Source organism: Mytilus galloprovincialis, chromosome 1 (assembly GCF_965363235.1).
Source record: "Mytilus galloprovincialis chromosome 1, xbMytGall1.hap1.1, whole genome shotgun sequence".
NCBI lineage: Eukaryota > Metazoa > Mollusca > Bivalvia > Mytilida > Mytilidae > Mytilus > Mytilus galloprovincialis.
The window spans coordinates 128,101,880-128,120,769 of NC_134838.1; the positions used below are offsets into that span (position 1 = coordinate 128,101,880).

General features: G+C 32.7%; 1 protein-coding gene across 3 annotated transcripts in view; it reads right to left on the reverse strand.

The window, feature by feature from the left end:
* Nucleotides 1-18,890, reverse strand: part of LOC143058695 (syntaxin-7-like) — a 37,061-nt gene that overhangs the window by 10,464 nt on the left and 7,707 nt on the right. For all 3 annotated transcript variants that reach the window (XR_012973196.1, XM_076232158.1, XM_076232165.1), the window contains exons 2-6: nucleotides 13,018-13,109; nucleotides 9,793-9,867; nucleotides 1,336-1,405; nucleotides 913-1,006; nucleotides 509-649 (exon numbers count right to left, since the gene is read on the reverse strand). Coding sequence is in view for 2 of the 3 variants with exons in the window: in XM_076232158.1 (XP_076088273.1) it covers nucleotides 509-649; nucleotides 913-1,006; nucleotides 1,336-1,405; nucleotides 9,793-9,867; nucleotides 13,018-13,081 (444 nt within the window). In the remaining variant the exon portion in view is untranslated. The remainder of the gene's footprint in view (nucleotides 1-508; nucleotides 650-912; nucleotides 1,007-1,335; nucleotides 1,406-9,792; nucleotides 9,868-13,017; nucleotides 13,110-18,890) is intronic.

Here is an 18,890-nt window from a genome sequence, read left to right on the forward strand (position 1 = left end):
GGTACCTATTAAAACCTTTAAACCCATTGTATTTGTTTGCACCTGTCGTAACTCAGGAACCTGATATTCAGTGGATGTCGTTATATGATGGGTTCATCAATGTTTCTCGTTTCTTGTTTTTTATATAGTTTAGACCATTGGTTTTTCTGTTTGAAGAGTTTTACACTAGTCATTTTTGGGGCCCTTTATACGCTTGCTGTTTGGTGTGAGCCAAAGCTTCATATTGAAGACCGTTCTTTGACCTATTAGGGTTTACTTTTACAAATTATGACTTGGTTGGAGAGTTGTCTCATTGGCACTTATACCACATCTTCTTATATCTATATGCATAATGTTTTGTTATCTAGTAAACTACTTGTACACAGTGTATGTCAATTTTTCATTTTTAGATTTAACAAAAAGTCTAATAAAATCAGGATACAAATTGTGTTAAATTCATATCCCTACCAATTGTGGTAAAATATGCGGTAAAATCAAAATAAATTATGATTTAAACAATAAATGGTACCTTTGTTGTTGATGAATGAGCCCTTGCTCTGGCTACACTTGCTTTCTCCTTTTCTGCAGCAGTCCTTTGTGTCGTCTGGAAGTTGGTTAATGCATTACTAAATTCTTCTGTATATCTGTCTTTCTGCATCTTCCATTTTGACTTCATAAAAATAAGTTATTTCAATTTAGTGAACAGATTATAAAGCTGAAGGAACAAAATATTCACCAAACAATATTAATCGTTATTTTTTTATATTACACCTTGCTTACAATTCCAAAAGGCCATTCCCTAAAAATAACCAATTTATTATTACTGATTGTGGACAGTCAGACACATTTCCATATTCCCAACTCTGCCTGGTTGAAGGGATCAGTAATTTAACATTGTAATAACAATACGTAAGAAGTATAACAACTAATTACCTGATCTGACGGTGATACATGTAATCTTGCAAATGACTTCAGATCTACATTTGTTTCCTTGGCTAGTTGGTTGGTGTAATGAGTCAGCTGATGCCTATAAAATAATTAAAACCAAACAATATATCAGTTTTAATATTGATAAAACTCCCATCACTTCATAACTGTATGTGGTATTTTTATAGACATTGTCCTAAGTATGTCATTTTTTGTGTTTTGTCAAAACTATGATGTTCTGATTTCAGCAATTAAGATAGCCATTTAAAATTTGTAATTCATTGATGGTTAGCACTAAAAATTGTGGATTATCAAATCCAAAATTTGGCACACCCCATATTATACTTTGGAATTAGCTGCTGGTAAGTATTTTCAATTTTGTTCTTTTATTTGAAGTATCCTACGACTATAACTACTGAAGTATCTTACACTCTATCTCGGGAGTCTTGGGAGTCTTGTGAAGTTCCAATAACACCAACAAGTCTCTGGATCTGTGATACTGTCAAAATAACATTTATATTAATTATAGGAAGTCTAGAGAGTCTTGTGAAGTTCCAATAACACCAACAAGTCTCTGGATCTGTGATACTGTCAAAATAACATTTATATTAATTATAGGAAGTCTAGAGAGTCTTGTGAAGTTCCAATAACACCAACAAGTCTCTGGATCTGTGATACTGTCAAAATAACATTTATATTAAATATAGGAAGTCTAGAGAGTCTTGTGAAGTTCCAATAACACCAACAAGTCTCTGGATCTGTGATACTGTCAAAATAACATTTATATTAAATATAGGAAGTCTAGAGAGTCTTGTGAAGTTCCAATAACACCAACAAGTCTCTGGATCTGTGATACTGTCAAAATAACATTTATATTAATTATAGGAAGTCTAGAGAGTCTTGTGAAGTTCCAATAACACCAACAAGTCTCTGGATCTGTGATACTGTCAAAATAACATTTATATTAATTATAGGAAGTCTAGAGAGTCTTGTGAAGTTCCAATAACACCAACAAGTCTCTGGATCTGTGATACTGTCAAAATAACATTTATATTAAATATAGGAAGTCTAGAGAGTCTTGTGAAGTTCCAATAACACCAACAAGTCTCTGGATCTGTGATACTGTCAAAATAACATTTATATTAATTATAGGAAGTCTAGAGAGTCTTGTGAAGTTCCAATAACACCAACAAGTCTCTGGATCTGTGATACTGTCAAAATAACATTTATATTAATTATAGGAAGTCTAGAGAGTCTTGTGAAGTTCCAATAACACCAACAAGTCTCTGGATCTGTGATACTGTCAAAATAACATTTATATTAAATATAGGAAGTCTAGAGAGTCTTGTGAAGTTCCAATAACACCAACAAGTCTCTGGATCTGTGATACTGTCAAAATAACATTTATATTAAATATAGGAAGTCTAGAGAGTCTTGTGAAGTTCCAATAACACCAACAAGTCTCTGGATCTGTGATACTGTCAAAATAACATTTATATTAATTATAGGAAGTCTAGAGAGTCTTGTGAAGTTCCAATAACACCAACAAGTCTCTGGATCTGTGATACTGTCAAAATAACATTTATATTAATTATAGGAAGTCTAGAGAGTCTTGTGAAGTTCCAATAACACCAACAAGTCTCTGGATCTGTGATACTGTCAAAATAACATTTATATTAAATATAGGAAGTCTAGAGAGTCTTGTGAAGTTCCAATAACACCAACAAGTCTCTGGATCTGTGATACTGTCAAAATAACATTTATATTAAATATAGGAAGTCTAGAGAGTCTTGTGAAGTTCCAATAACACCAACAAGTCTCTGGATCTGTGATACTGTCAAAATAACATTTATATTAAATATAGGAAGTCTAGAGAGTCTTGTGAAGTTCCAATAACACCAACAAGTCTCTGGATCTGTGATACTGTCAAAATAACATTTATATTAAATATAGGAAGTCTAGAGAGTCTTGTGAAGTTCCAATAACACCAACAAGTCTCTGGATCTGTGATACTGTCAAAATAACATTTATATTAAATATAGGAAGTCTAGAGAGTCTTGTGAAGTTCCAATAACACCAACAAGTCTCTGGATCTGTGATACTGTCAAAATAACATTTATATTAAATATAGGAAGTCTAGAGAGTCTTGTGAAGTTCCAATAACACCAACAAGTCTCTGGATCTGTGATACTGTCAAAATAACATTTATATTAATTATAGGAAGTCTAGAGAGTCTTGTGAAGTTCCAATAACACCAACAAGTCTCTGGATCTGTGATACTGTCAAAATAACATTTATATTAAATATAGGAAGTCTAGAGAGTCTTGTGAAGTTCCAATAACACCAACAAGTCTCTGGATCTGTGATACTGTCAAAATAACATTTATATTAAATATAGGAAGTCTAGAGAGTCTTGTGAAGTTCCAATAACACCAACAAGTCTCTGGATCTGTGATACTGTCAAAATAACATTTATATTAAATATAGGAAGTCTAGAGAGTCTTGTGAAGTTCCAATAACACCAACAAGTCTCTGGATCTGTGATACTGTCAAAATAACATTTATATTAAATATAGGAAGTCTAGAGAGTCTTGTGAAGTTCCAATAACACCAACAAGTCTCTGGATCTGTGATACTGTCAAAATAACATTTATATTAAATATAGGAAGTCTAGAGAGTCTTGTGAAGTTCCAATAACACCAACAAGTCTCTGGATCTGTGATACTGTCAAAATAACATTTATATTAAATATAGGAAGTCTAGAGAGTCTTGTGAAGTTCCAATAACACCAACAAGTCTCTGGATCTGTGATACTGTCAAAATAACATTTATATTAAATATAGGAAGTCTAGAGAGTCTTGTGAAGTTCCAATAACACCAACAAGTCTCTGGATCTGTGATACTGTCAAAATAACATTTATATTAAATATAGGAAGTCTAGAGAGTCTTGTGAAGTTCCAATAACACCAACAAGTCTCTGGATCTGTGATACTGTCAAAATAACATTTATATTAAATATAGGGAGTCTAGAGAGTCTTGTGAAGTTCCAATAACACCAACAAGTCTCTGGATCTGTGATACTGTCAAAATAACATTTATATTAAATATAGGAAGTCTAGAGAGTCTTGTGAAGTTCCAATAACACCAACAAGTCTCTGGATCTGTGATACTGTCAAAATAACATTTATATTAAATATAGGAAGTCTAGAGAGTCTTGTGAAGTTCCAATAACACCAACAAGTCTCTGGATCTGTGATACTGTCAAAATAACATTTATATTAAATATAGGAAGTCTAGAGAGTCTTGTGAAGTTCCAATAACACCAACAAGTCTCTGGATCTGTGATACTGTCAAAATAACATTTATATTAAATATAGGAAGTCTAGAGAGTCTTGTGAAGTTCCAATAACACCAACAAGTCTCTGGATCTGTGATACTGTCAAAATAACATTTATATTAAATATAGGAAGTCTAGAGAGTCTTGTGAAGTTCCAATAACACCAACAAGTCTCTGGATCTGTGATACTGTCAAAATAACATTTATATTAAATATAGGGAGTCTAGAGAGTCTTGTGAAGTTCCAATAACACCAACAAGTCTCTGGATCTGTGATACTGTCAAAATAACATTTATATTAAATATAGGAAGTCTAGAGAGTCTTGTGAAGTTCCAATAACACCAACAAGTCTCTGGATCTGTGATACTGTCAAAATAACATTTATATTAAATATAGGAAGTCTAGAGAGTCTTGTGAAGTTCCAATAACACCAACAAGTCTCTGGATCTGTGATACTGTCAAAATAACATTTATATTAAATATAGGAAGTCTAGAGAGTCTTGTGAAGTTCCAATAACACCAACAAGTCTCTGGATCTGTGATACTGTCAAAATAACATTTATATTAAATATAGGAAGTCTAGAGAGTCTTGTGAAGTTCCAATAACACCAACAAGTCTCTGGATCTGTGATACTGTCAAAATAACATTTATATTAAATATAGGAAGTCTAGAGAGTCTTGTGAAGTTCCAATAACACCAACAAGTCTCTGGATCTGTGATACTGTCAAAATAACATTTATATTAAATATAGGAAGTCTAGAGAGTCTTGTGAAGTTCCAATAACACCAACAAGTCTCTGGATCTGTGATACTGTCAAAATAACATTTATATTAAATATAGGAAGTCTAGAGAGTCTTGTGAAGTTCCAATAACACCAACAAGTCTCTGGATCTGTGATACTGTCAAAATAACATTTATATTAAATATAGGGAGTCTAGAGAGTCTTGTGAAGTTCCAATAACACCAACAAGTCTCTGGATCTGTGATACTGTCAAAATAACATTTATATTAAATATAGGGAGTCTTGAGAGTCTTGTGAAGTTCCAATAACACCAACAAGTCTCTGGATCTGTGATACTGTCAAAATAACATTTATATTAAATATAGGAAGTCTAGAGAGTCTTGTGAAGTTCCAATAACACCAACAAGTCTCTGGATCTGTGATACTGTCAAAATAACATTTATATTAAATATAGGAAGTCTAGAGAGTCTTGTGAAGTTCCAATAACACCAACAAGTCTCTGGATCTGTGATACTGTCAAAATAACATTTATATTAAATATAGGGAGTCTAGAGAGTCTTGTGAAGTTCCAATAACACCAACAAGTCTCTGGATCTGTGATACTGTCAAAATAACATTTATATTAAATATAGGGAGTCTTGAGAGTCTTGTGAAGTTCCAATAACACCAACAAGTCTCTGGATCTGTGATACTGTCAAAATAACATTTATATTAATTATAGCAGGGTTTCCGCTGGCGATAAAAATTCGTCATTTGCGAAAGAATTTGGCGAAAGAAATATATAAACCGATTTATTTTCCTCCATCTTGTTTATTTACTTTTTTTGGAGTTTCTCGGACTTTACCCGATCAGACAATACTCGGAATTCACCATGACCTCATTAAGATTTAGACAGAAAATCAATAATCAGCTGATTGCATTTTATAGCTATCGACAACAAAGGACTAATTAATAAAGGTGTTGATTGAATTGTTTCACAAAATGATATAGTCAAATGGCTTCCGCTATAAATGTCACATACAGAATTTATTTACATCTTTGCGACGCCAAGTTTGAAGCAAATCCCTTTAAAGATAGTTTTGAAAAGAAAGCTGTTGTTGTGACGAAAATTGTTCAAAAGCAAGAAAAATCTCTGATTTAAAACTTTAATTCTTTTATCCTTTGACTTTAATAAAGTCGTTTGAGTGACACATGCACGTGTTTCAAGCATAGTTGTACGTCTCAACTTTTGAATTTCATTGGTCAAGAAAAGAAAACTGTCGTTATGAAAAAATCTATCCAAAAGGCTGGGAACAACCCCTCGAATGAGAGTAACCCTTCAATGTAATGACTACACATGAAATGAGGGATCAATTTCATGTGATAAAAGCTTTTGTTTTGTTGTAAAAATTACTACTTAGTACAAAAGGGCACAACAGGAAAAATATATTTATGTTACTTGGCGAAAAAAATAATAAAGTGGCGAAAAATATATTGTTTTGGCGAAAGAGGTGGCGAAAAAAATAATTGACCCAGGGGAAACCCTGAATTATAGGGAGTCTCAACTCAACATGTTGAAACCAAGAACTTTGCCTTAGATTCAGCAGGGTTTTTAATGAGCTTTCCTATTTTCTTTTGACCCAGTTATTGACAGAAATATATAGCTTATCTCAATCTCTAAGGTCAGTTTTCTTAGAATAGATTATCTGTGACCAAAATTTAGAGACCAACTTGACATCCTTAAGTCATGCCTTATAAAAGGTGTAGGTTTGGCATGCCACAGAACCAGGTTCAACCCACCATTTTTTTCTTAAAATGCCCTGTACCAAGTCAGGAAAATGGCCATTATTATATTATAGTTCATTTCTGTGTGTGTTACATTTCAATGATGTGTTTCTGTTGTGTTGTAGTTCTCCTCTTATATTTGATATGTTTCCCTCAGTTTTTGTTTGTAACCCGGATTTGGTTTTTCTTTATTGATTTGTGAATTTCGAACAGCGGTATACTACTGTTGCCTTTATTTATACACTAATGTGAGATCAATTTCTAGGACCATTTGTTAATTTATCCCTGAAGAATCAGGTTGATATATGGATGAAACTAATATAATCTGTATAGATTTAAGAAAATTTATACAAACAAATTACCAGTATAAATTTACTTATTGTAGCGTTTTTACATGTTTAATATGTTTATCCTTTTAATTGGTGATTTGATGGGTGAATGATTCATGGCTCATCCTACAGATTCTACTGGATATCTATTTGCTTGCTGTGTAATATATATGGTGATTTGATGGGTGAATGATTCATGGCTCATCCTACAGATTCTACTGGATATATCTATTTGTTTGCTGTATAATATATACAGTACAATTTTCGCGAAAGCCATCCCAAACTCCATACACCGACTTTTTTCCTGGTGTGACACCAGGAAACTCCGACATCACTCCCTAAATTCTCGGAGAAATTTGGGAGTATTCCCTCCGACTTTCGCGTAAATCTGTTACCTTTTGTTTATTGTATTAGCGACTTCTCTCCCAGTCTGGAGTGACGCGGTGTCACACCAGGTAATTAATTGCCCTAATCCTTCTGATCTATGCCGGCACGCGACAGTCAAGGTATGCGAGATTTCTAATGTAATTAAACAATTGTATTTCCTGTCTCTTGATTATCAGTTTATATCTGATTGCTTGAAACAAATGAAAGATTAAAATAAAAATCAAAACGTTGTTGATAATTCTTTTAATTACTCTGTACATTTAAATCAATTTTTAAAAACAACTATATTTGATTTTGACTATCGTTTTTATCAGTAAATAAATAGTTAATTTACTAAAAGAGATATAATTGTGTAACAATAAACGGAGACTAACGCTGAATAAATTAGGGTAGTTTAAAGAAAAGTTACACGTCTTAAAGTTTTTTTATACAAGTAAAAAAGAAAATATTATTCACTACCTGTTATATGTTAATAAGTCTACGCCATTTCCATTTTACAATTACAAAATAAAAGTTTTAAAAAGTAAAAGGTTGTTGTTAATGCTTTCAATTGCATTAAAGTTTTATATAAAAAAAAAATCTATACTTGATTATGACCTCGGGTTTTTTTTTATCGGTAATTTATATAACTTACGAAGAGACATACTAGCATGAAAATAAACGGAAATTAACGCTGAAGGTATAAAATGTGAGAAAGAAAGAAAATTACGTGTCTTAAAACTTGTATATGCAAGAAAAAAAGAAAATACTTTTCACCATTCCTTATGCTTAATAAGTCTACGGCTTTTTCTCTTCACGATAAGTTAGCATTACTTTAGGATAAATAATACATTTCGGCTACAACAGGAATACTTCTATAGCTGCAGCAACTCGTCGTTGCATAATATTCATTTACGCACAATGAATGTAAACTTTTGTGTTGCATTTAGAACAGTGTTCTTTAAATATTTTCAAAGCAATTAATTGCCGTGGGAAGACGATACGCATCTCAGTGATGAACAGTGCGTAGTTGAACTTGAACTTGACTTCGCTCACAATATTGAATGCTAAAAATAGTGACATCAATTTTGTCCACGAGATTTTTATTTGGCGGGAAATAGTATCATGTAACAGTAAACTCAGGTGACCTTTCTGGATAACCGTGGGAAAATTCATTCAAGGTTTAAACTTGCTTTGTAATGATTGACATAAATTTGTGTGCGTTAAGATTGAGGCTCTAGAAGGTACTTTTACAATTGATTAACCGGATTCTAAATTGCATTCCTTTTCTGAATTAACCAACATCAGCCTTTTATTTTTACGTTTCTCAGTCAACAGAGGACATAAAACTGGACATTATTTATACGTCCATAGTCAACACTATATATTAATGGTAGATGAAAACAGGATGCATGTCGTTCAGTTCCTGATGGGCGTTGTTTTAAATAAAAATGTCACACTTTTATCTGACAATGAAAGGACATTTAAATAACGTATTTTAAAGCACACAGGTGCAATCAAAATCGATTAAATGTACAAAGGTAATAAATCTGGCTAATCCGATGATGTTGTCACGCGTCATTAATTTTCAGTACATCCGATGGGCAATAAACCAATAAACAGCCACGCGGTGTTGGGAGAGAATCTTTGGAGGAAATTGGGAGTATAATCCGTGATTCACGGTGTCACACCGCTACACTCGGAAATCGGTGATTAGAGTTCGCGATTACATACTCTCTGGGCGTACTGTATGGTGATTTGATGGGTGAATGATTCATGGCTCATCCTACAGATTCTACTGGATACCTATTTGTTTGCTGTGTAATATATATGGTGATTTGATGGGTGAATGATTCATGGCTCATCCTACAGATTCTACTGGATATCTATTTGTTTGCTGTGTAATATATATGGTGATTTGATGGGTGAATGATTCATGGCTCATCCTACAGATTCTACTGGATACCTATTTGTTTGCTGTGTAATATATATGGTGATTTGATGGGTGAATGATTCATGGCTCATCCTACAGATTCTACTGGATACCTATTTGTTTGCTGTGTAATATATATGGTGATTTGATGGGTGAATGATTCATGGCTCATCCTACAGATTCTACTGGATATATCTATTTGTTTGCTGTATAATATATATGGTGATTTGATGGGTGAATGATTCATGGCTCATCCTACAGATTCTACTGGATATCTATTTGTTTGCTGTATAATATATATAAAATTGAGAATGGAAATGGGGAATGTGCCAAAGAGACAACAACCCGACCATAGAAAAAAACAACATATGTGTACTTGTAATAGTACTAGACAATCTGCTGATGTTTACTCACCATTCTGTGTTATTTTCTGTATATTACTTCCAACAGTATTTGACAATCGGTTAAATTCACTTCCTCCTTCAGGACCTGTAAAATCATAATGTTTTTAGGAATGAATTTTTACTAAACACCTTGAAAATTTACATGTGGAATGAAAAAGGTGTTTGTATTCATAACAAAGAATCACTACACAATTACATTAACAAAAAGAGTACTTTTATAGTTTCTTGCTGTTATTTATGTAAATGTCAACTGTAACATCATAATGTAACACAAGAGACGAACACAGTAAATGTCAACTGTAACATCATAATGTAACACAAGAGACGAACACAGTAAATGACAACTGTAACATCATAATATAACACAAGAGAGGAACACAGTAAATGTCAACTGTAACATCATAATATAACACAAGAGACGAACACAGTAAATGTCAACTGTAACATCATAATATAACACAAGAGACGAACACAGTAAATGTCAACTGTAACATCATAATATAACACAAGAGACGAACACAGTAAATGTCAACTGTAACATCATAATATAACACAAGAGACGAACACAGTAAATGTCAACTGTAACATCATAATATAACACAAGAGACGAACACAGTAAATGACAACTGTAACATCATAATATAACACAAGAGACGAACACAGTAAATGTCATGTACACAAGAGACGAACACAGTAAATGTCAACTGTAACATCATAATATAACACAAGAGACGAACACAGTAAATGTCAACTGTAACATCATAATATAACACAAGAGACGAACACAGTAAATGACATGTACACAAGAGACGAACACAGTAAATGTCAACTGTAACATCATAATATAACACAAGAGACGAACACAGTAAATGTCAACTGTAACATCATAATGTAACACAAGAGACGAACACAGTAAATGACATGTACACAAGAGACGAACACAGTAAATGTCAACTGTAACATCATAATATAACACAAGAGACGAACACAGTAAATGTCAACTGTAACATCATAATATAACACAAGAGACGAACACAGTAAATGTCAACTGTAACATCATAATATAACACAAGAGACGAACACAGTAAATGTCAACTGTAACATCATAATGTAACACAAGAGAGGAACACAGTAAATGTCAACTGTAACATCATAATATAACACAAGAGACGAACACAGTAAATGTCAACTGTAACATCATAATATAACACAAGAGACGAACACAGTAAATGTCAACTGTAACATCATAATATAACACAAGAGACGAACACAGTAAATGTCAACTGTAACATCATAATGTAACACAAGAGAGGAACACAGTAAATGTCAACTGTAACATCATAATATAACACAAGAGACGAACACAGTAAATGTCAACTGTAACATCATAATATAACACAAGAGACGAACACAGTAAATGTCAACTGTAACATCATAATATAACACAAGAGACGAACACAGTAAATGTCAACTGTAACATCATAATGTAACACAAGAGAGGAACACAGTAAATGTCAACTGTAACATCATAATATAACACAAGAGACGAACACAGTAAATGTCAACTGTAACATCATAATATAACACAAGAGACGAACACAGTAAATGTCAACTGTAACATCATAATATAACACAAGAGACGAACACAGTAAATGTCAACTGTAACATCATAATATAACACAAGAGACGAACACAGTAAATGACAACTGTAACATCATAATATAACACAAGAGACGAACACAGTAAATGTCAACTGTAACATCATACTATAACACAAGAGACGAACACAGTAAATGTCAACTGTAACATCATAATATAACACAAGAGACGAACACAGTAAATGTCAACTGTAACATCATACTGTAACACAAGAGACGAACACAGTAAATGTCAACTGTAACATCATAATATAACACAAGAGACGAACACAGTAAATGTCAACTGTAACATCATAATATAACACAAGAGACGAACACAGTAAATGACATGTACACAAGAGACGAACACAGTAAATGACATGTACACAAGAGACGAACACAGTAAATGACATGTACACAAGAGACGAACACAGTAAATGACATGTACACAAGAGACGAACACAGTAAATGACATGTACACAAGAGACGAACACAGTAAATGACATGTACACAAGAGACGAACACAGTAAATGTCAACTGTAACATCATAATATAACACAAGAGACGAACACAGTAAATGTCAACTGTAACATCATAATATAACACAAGAGACGAACACAGTAAATGACATGTACACAAGAGACGAACACAGTAAATGACATGTACACAAGAGACGAACACAGTAAATGACATGTACACAAGAGACGAACACAGTAAATGACATGTACACAAGAGACGAACACAGTAAATGACATATACACATTTTCATTTTCACATTTACAAATTGAATGAATTAAAGGTCAATACTAACATGACTAAGTACCATCCCTAATTCAATTCCCTACTCTGTTTCATTACTGTGAATTACCCATTTGTAATCAGAACATGTTGATTATAAAAGTGTAAGAACAATTATTTTTTCTTTAATGACCACACAATGCTGGCATATCCAATCAATATATACATGTACAACATGTATGAGAAAATGATATTGAATTCTGTCATGTATGCCCCTATATTTTTATAGTTATTTCTATGAATATAGTCCTTAATGCGAACAGTGTTTTACATTTGGTTCATACACCTTTCAATTTTATTTCCTTATATTTTCTTCTTTTTAATATTTTATACTGCAGAGTTTGTTACTCATTCTGTGTGGAGTCAGTAGAATGTGTTCCCATGCCTGTAGTATATGCTCTTATATTTTTACAGTTAGGGGTATGGGCTTTGCTCATTGTTGAAGGCCCTACGGTGACCTATAGTTGTTAATTTCTGTGTCATTTTGGTCTCATGTGGATGAGTTGTCTCATTGGCAATCATACATTGTATCACATCTTCTTTTTTATATTGTATGAAAATTTATCAAGAATTAGTATTCACAATGTACCATAAAATGCCTTATTTTCCTTAATATTTTACAAGCATGATAGACTTTACATTACATATGTTCAATCAATTCAACTAACCAGACTTCTGGCTTCATTCCCAGATTTGTTTACCTTAAAATATAAACACATTTTTATTCTTTAAAACAAGGACGTACATGTATATACGTCCTTGTTTAAAATAAGTACTGTAATCATAGTATACATTTGTACCTCTACTTGAACCGGCTTGATATGAAGAAAATCCATCAAATTCTCCTCTACCATATGCAGCCATCTTAAAGTTGAATTATTTTGATCTTGTACTAAATTAAAATAAAAAAAGGCAAATAAATCACTAAGGCTTCTAGATTCAGATAAAATTAAATGCAGAAGTATTTCAAAAATTGTATTAATCAGGTTCATTCAGGGGTGAACTCATGCTGCAGGTGCTCTTGACAAGTTGACAGATTCTGCTCCATTTGTGATACATGTATTTGTCATGTCTGTCAGGGCTCTCTCTTATGTAAAAATTCAACCTCAGGGTTTAGCAAAGAAGCAGCAATTTTGAATAACAATTTTCTAATCTTTAATGTGACGTCGTCCTGGTTGAACCCATGACCTCCCAGACTAGAGGTAAGGCCAATACCTTTTCGCTTGTTATTGGGACTTCTTAGTTTGATGATAGAAAATGTTTGATGCAGATATAAATATATTTTTGGTATTTAGCTCAATTTTGTCTCCAAATGACCTTAGATCTGCTCCTAATTACCTTCTGACGTCACACAATAATAATTTTTAAATTATGTGTCAATGTTAAAATGTGGTGTCAAAGTTTACGAATACCTGTGTGATTTTACGTAATGGCTCACAAATTTTCATACAAATGTTAATACGTTTTCAAACATTTTAGTTTATTATGTAAAATCAGCTTACAATATTATACACCTTATCGCTAATCCCGGCTGACCCGGTCGCTTGAAATTTTGACGCATACAACAATCACTTTTTCATTGTGGCGTCAGATATTTTGTTCTACGACGTCAAAATTTTACGGGAACCTGTGTGATATCCAGTAATGGCGGACAAATAGCGATAAGGTGTATTGTACATATACCTTTGACTGTTTGACCACAGTCGCTTGAATTTTAGTGATATGTATGAAAAAAAATACTGTTGCATACATCACTAAAATTCAAACAGTCAAAAGTATATAGTAGGTGATATTGTATACATTTATCACTAAAATTCAAGCGACTGTCAAGTGTTCTCCCCAGGCCGTTTTAGCGTCGCGGTACCGCGACGCTATATTTTTTCACCGTGATGCTATAATAATTCCCGCGACGCTATAATTATTTTGAAGATGCTATTTTACTTGTCCTCAATTTTGAACTTTCATCTATTATCGATTATGATCATAAAAATTATATCACCTTTAATTGTAATCCCTTTAAGTCGGACACTAAAAGCAATTAAGAGATTAAATAGCTAGGTGTTAATTGCCCTCAGGGTCATAACTGTTTTGATGCGAATATCCCCAGCTGACACTTGTGACATGACTAATACCACGTGTCTGCAATCACCAATTTGGACATGGAAAAATGCAATCACAAAACAATTCGAAATCTACGTTTTGTATTACGAAATTTTAAAGATTGAAACGATTTTTTTTTTTTTTTAAAAGGTCGTTTATTTGTGCATCTCTCCAAAACTTACTTTCTTTCTCTTCCGGTAATACGAGAGCGAGAATTTTGGTTAAGAGCTAAACTAAGTTTAATACTTCTTTAAAAAGTTATCATAATTGGCTTAAGTTTATGTTTAATCCATTTAATGCATTAAAAGCGTCTAATTCATGCACAATCTTTTGTCAAACAATGTTTATTCTCGGACTCATTTTCGTAAATTTTTCTACGGCCGCCATTGCACATTTTTGTGTAAACTGCGGATCGGAACCGGACCAGATATGACAAAAATCCGCATTTTCACGATAATGACAACAGATGGACAGTAGACAGAAAAAATATACCAAGAGAGAAAACTACGCATTAACAGACTTAGTATTTGTTAGATAACTTTGTTAAAAATACATATCATTTTGATGTAAAGATAAGAAACAACTGGGACTAATTCATTGAGTGCCATGAAACAATGAATTTCATAAACATGATAAAAAAAGTTTTTAAATTGATTTTTTTTTGGCTACTTTTGCTACTTTATCTTTACTTGATATAATATAAAAAATAGTTAATTTTGTGTACTAGATATTTAGTTTTGTATATAAACAGGTTGATCTATAATGAACCATTCATTCATTTGACTTATTGTTGGGTAACTGAAACCACATATTTTTATTTGGCACAAGAGGAAAAAAATAATTCTGTAACTATAAATGAATAAAGAAAACATAAACTGAAACAACTGTTTTTGTGGTTATAGTTTAATTGTATTCTCAGTTATGCTTGAAAAATTATTTGATACTTTAGTTGTTCCAATAACTCTTTATGGAAGTGAAGTTTGGGGTGTAAGCCAAGTGTTCAAAGATTCAGATCCATTTGAACATTTACATATTAAATTTATTAAAGAAATTTTAGGAGTACAGTGCAAAACAACAAATGTAGCCTGTTTAACTGAGACAAACAGAATCCCTTTGTACTTTAAAATTCACCTTTCAGCTATAAAATTTCTAAACCACATTGTAAACTCGCCTAACACTTTAGTCCATAAAATATATAAAAATGTAGAGAAAACAAGTAAATGGGTTAACATTGTAAAAGACTGGTTAAATAAATTAGGTTTTGGTCATCTCACTTTTAATACTTTTAATTAAAAATATCACATAAATAGTATCCAACAAAGAATCTATGACCAGGCCTATCAAATTATGAATTGTTCTATCAATAAATGTGAAAAATTAAATTTCTTTTGTCATACTAAAATAATTAGAAAAAGGCCCCCATATATTGATATATGTAAATTAAAAACCGACCGATCAGTTTTCAGTAAATTTAAACTAAGTGCGCATTCCCTAGCAATTGAAAGAGGGCGTTAACCCAACATTGAAAGAAGTAAACGCATTTGCTTATCCTGTAACAGACAAGAAATTGAGGATGAATACCATTTCTTCTCAATCTGTCCATGCTATAAATCATTAAGGGATACCTATATACAAAATATTAATAAAAATCTTAATTTCAATTTTATCAAATTGCAGTCCACTATAACACTAAATCATTTGACTGTACTTTTAAATAGCAGTCTACCAGTCATTATAAAAATCACCATAAAGTATATTAATGATTGTCTTTTATTAAGAACATCTGTATAACTTTTTTTAATATGCATCTGTATAATTTTTTTTAATATGCAACCGAATTTTTGTTTGTGTTCTTTTTTTAATTGTTCATGAACATTAATAATGTGTCAACTGTTGATATTTATAGCCTTTTTCTTCTTCGCTGTGAATACCACTGTCACTCTAATATAATTATAATTAATTAACTATTGTCAGTTTATTGTCTTAATTTTGTATGCCATAACCATTTAATGTAAATGTGTTTGTGCGAATAAAATATTGTCTATTGTCTATTGTTATGAATTGAACAATCTAAACTAAAACATATAAAGGAAATAGAGTTTCAACGCGACGCGACAAACAACATTAAAAAAAATACAGTTATTTTTTTTACGCAAAATGTGATGCTATCCAAAATTTCTGGGGAGAACACTGACTGTGGTTTGACATTTCATCCTTTGTGAAATTTAGAATCTGACAGGATAATATCATATAATAGAAATGTGTCGAGGACCCTTGACTTTATAACGAATGTTTCTTTTTTCACAATAGTTTGCCTTTACAAAAACAGCACGAAATTCAGTTAACACGGTGCATAACCATAACGGCCACTTCTGGCGGAAACGGATACTGCCACAAAAACCAACGGCGACTTTCGGCGATTTTCCTACGATGGACTCAGACGACGATCCGAATAATGATAATTTAGTCAAATCTGTTAGGTAAGTGATACAATTGCTGTGTTCACGGAATCCTCGGATGTTTTTTTGTCATCTAGAAACCACTTATCCCAACGAAGATGTATTCCTTTTATATTTAATTAGCATTTTAAACTAGTGACTATGTTTTGTGCAACTCTTTTCCCACCAAAATGATAATTATTCCCGCTTTAATTACAACAGTATTAGCCATACTTACATGGTTTCGACGTAAAATTTCTTTTGTTAATAACATTTTGTGCATAATTCAAGATTTAAAGTCAAACTCCTTCCTTTTCAAAATTATTAGAAACGGACCCTTTCACCTAGATCAAATTACTGGAACCGGACCCATGTCAGCTTTATTGCAGGCACCGGACCCTTAATGATGTTTTGTTTTTGCTTTCAGGAAAAGGAAAAGGAAATCTGCATTATGGTTACATAAACCAAAAAAGTATAGTGGCAGTATTAAAAAAATAATCAGCAAATCAAAGGTGGAAACTCCTAAAAATATATTTGATCCAAATGAAAATAAATTAAGTTATGCGCCCTTCAAACGAAAGCCAACTAAAAATATAAGACAGAAAGGGAAGAAGAAATTATTTGGACCAAATTCCACAGAACAAATTGTTAACCAGCTCATTGAAATTATTCCTGCAGTAGTTTGTAGATTGAAGAAGTGAATCTTCTGGGAGACTTTGTTATACTCTTAAATCTGATAAATCAGAATAAATTTCCCTTACAAAATATAGCATTTCTTCTGCTGTTGGAAGTAGCAAGATGGTATTCACTGCCAAATACTTCTCAGATGTTTTATTCTTTAGAGACAATGAAATTTTGGAAGGTACTGTTCCGCTTATTTCACGGAAAAGCCCTTAGATTTATGTCGGGAACAAAATCTACCGGAAAATTATTAAGCGGTTCGTCCGTCAGTGGTATTTTTGATTCGCAGGAAACATCCATTAATTTTGCAGTCCCAAGTGCACAACGGGTTAGTAGTTTTAACCCTGTTGACATTGATTTACCAAGTGAACTGCCAGCGGGAATTATACAACAAGCGATAGATTTAAAGCAAACATGTAATAGCTATGTCCTAAGTGTGGATGGCAAAAAACTGGCACCGGGCTTAAATCAGAAACACGGAGACCAAGACTTATTTGGATATGAAGAGTGCGAGTCTCTTGAAGATCAGAAGTTTCGAATCGAAAATGAAATTGGTCTAGTAGAAAATATAAGGTTGTCATGGGAACACTTACCAATCGATAAACAAATTACAAACATTACCAATATATTAGCATTGGTATCTTGTCGCATAAAGGATTTGAGGATCTTATTCAAAAAACAAACTCTTGCATTGAGGAAGTTCCAAAAGGAAGCAGGAGATAACTGGAGAACCTCGAGATATGTGTATGCCATCAGTAGTGTGCAGGCAATGATATTCCAAATTCAGGTTATTGTGAAACGTTTGCTGGACGTCAATAATTCCTTATTGAAAACAGGAGCATGTTTACAGTCATCTCAAAACATGTTTGTAGAGAGAAATAGCATCGACTCCTTCACACAAAAAAATTGGATATCATTAAAAGAGCCCGATGACTTACCTGATCAATATAAAGGGGATATCCGATTCACAAAGCAAAGGTCTGACCAATGGTTCGAGGCAAGAAAAGAGTTCAAAGTAACTGGAAGCAAAATATTTGAAGGAATAGGACTGGATAGTTTAAAGGCTTTGAATAAACATTTTGATAAAGTAATAAAGAAAATTAACATAGAGGAAGAATTCTCAGACGAAGCTAAACAAAGAATGGAACATGGAACCAAGTGTGAAATCCATGCAGTAGCTACTTTGGTCGGCAAAATTTTGCCATTTTATTACCCAAATTTAAAGTTTGTAGAAGAAGGGGCGCATGTTTTATACACTGACAACAAACCATTAGTACTTGTATCGCCAGACGGAAGTCTCTCTCAAATAGAAATTAATTCTACTAAATCAGAAGTGACAAAACTTGCCTGTGAATTCAAGTGTCCATGTCCTACAGATTATAAAACACCAGTTCATTATGAAATTCCACAAAGGTATGTATTAATACTTGACCAATCATTATAGATTTTTAGCT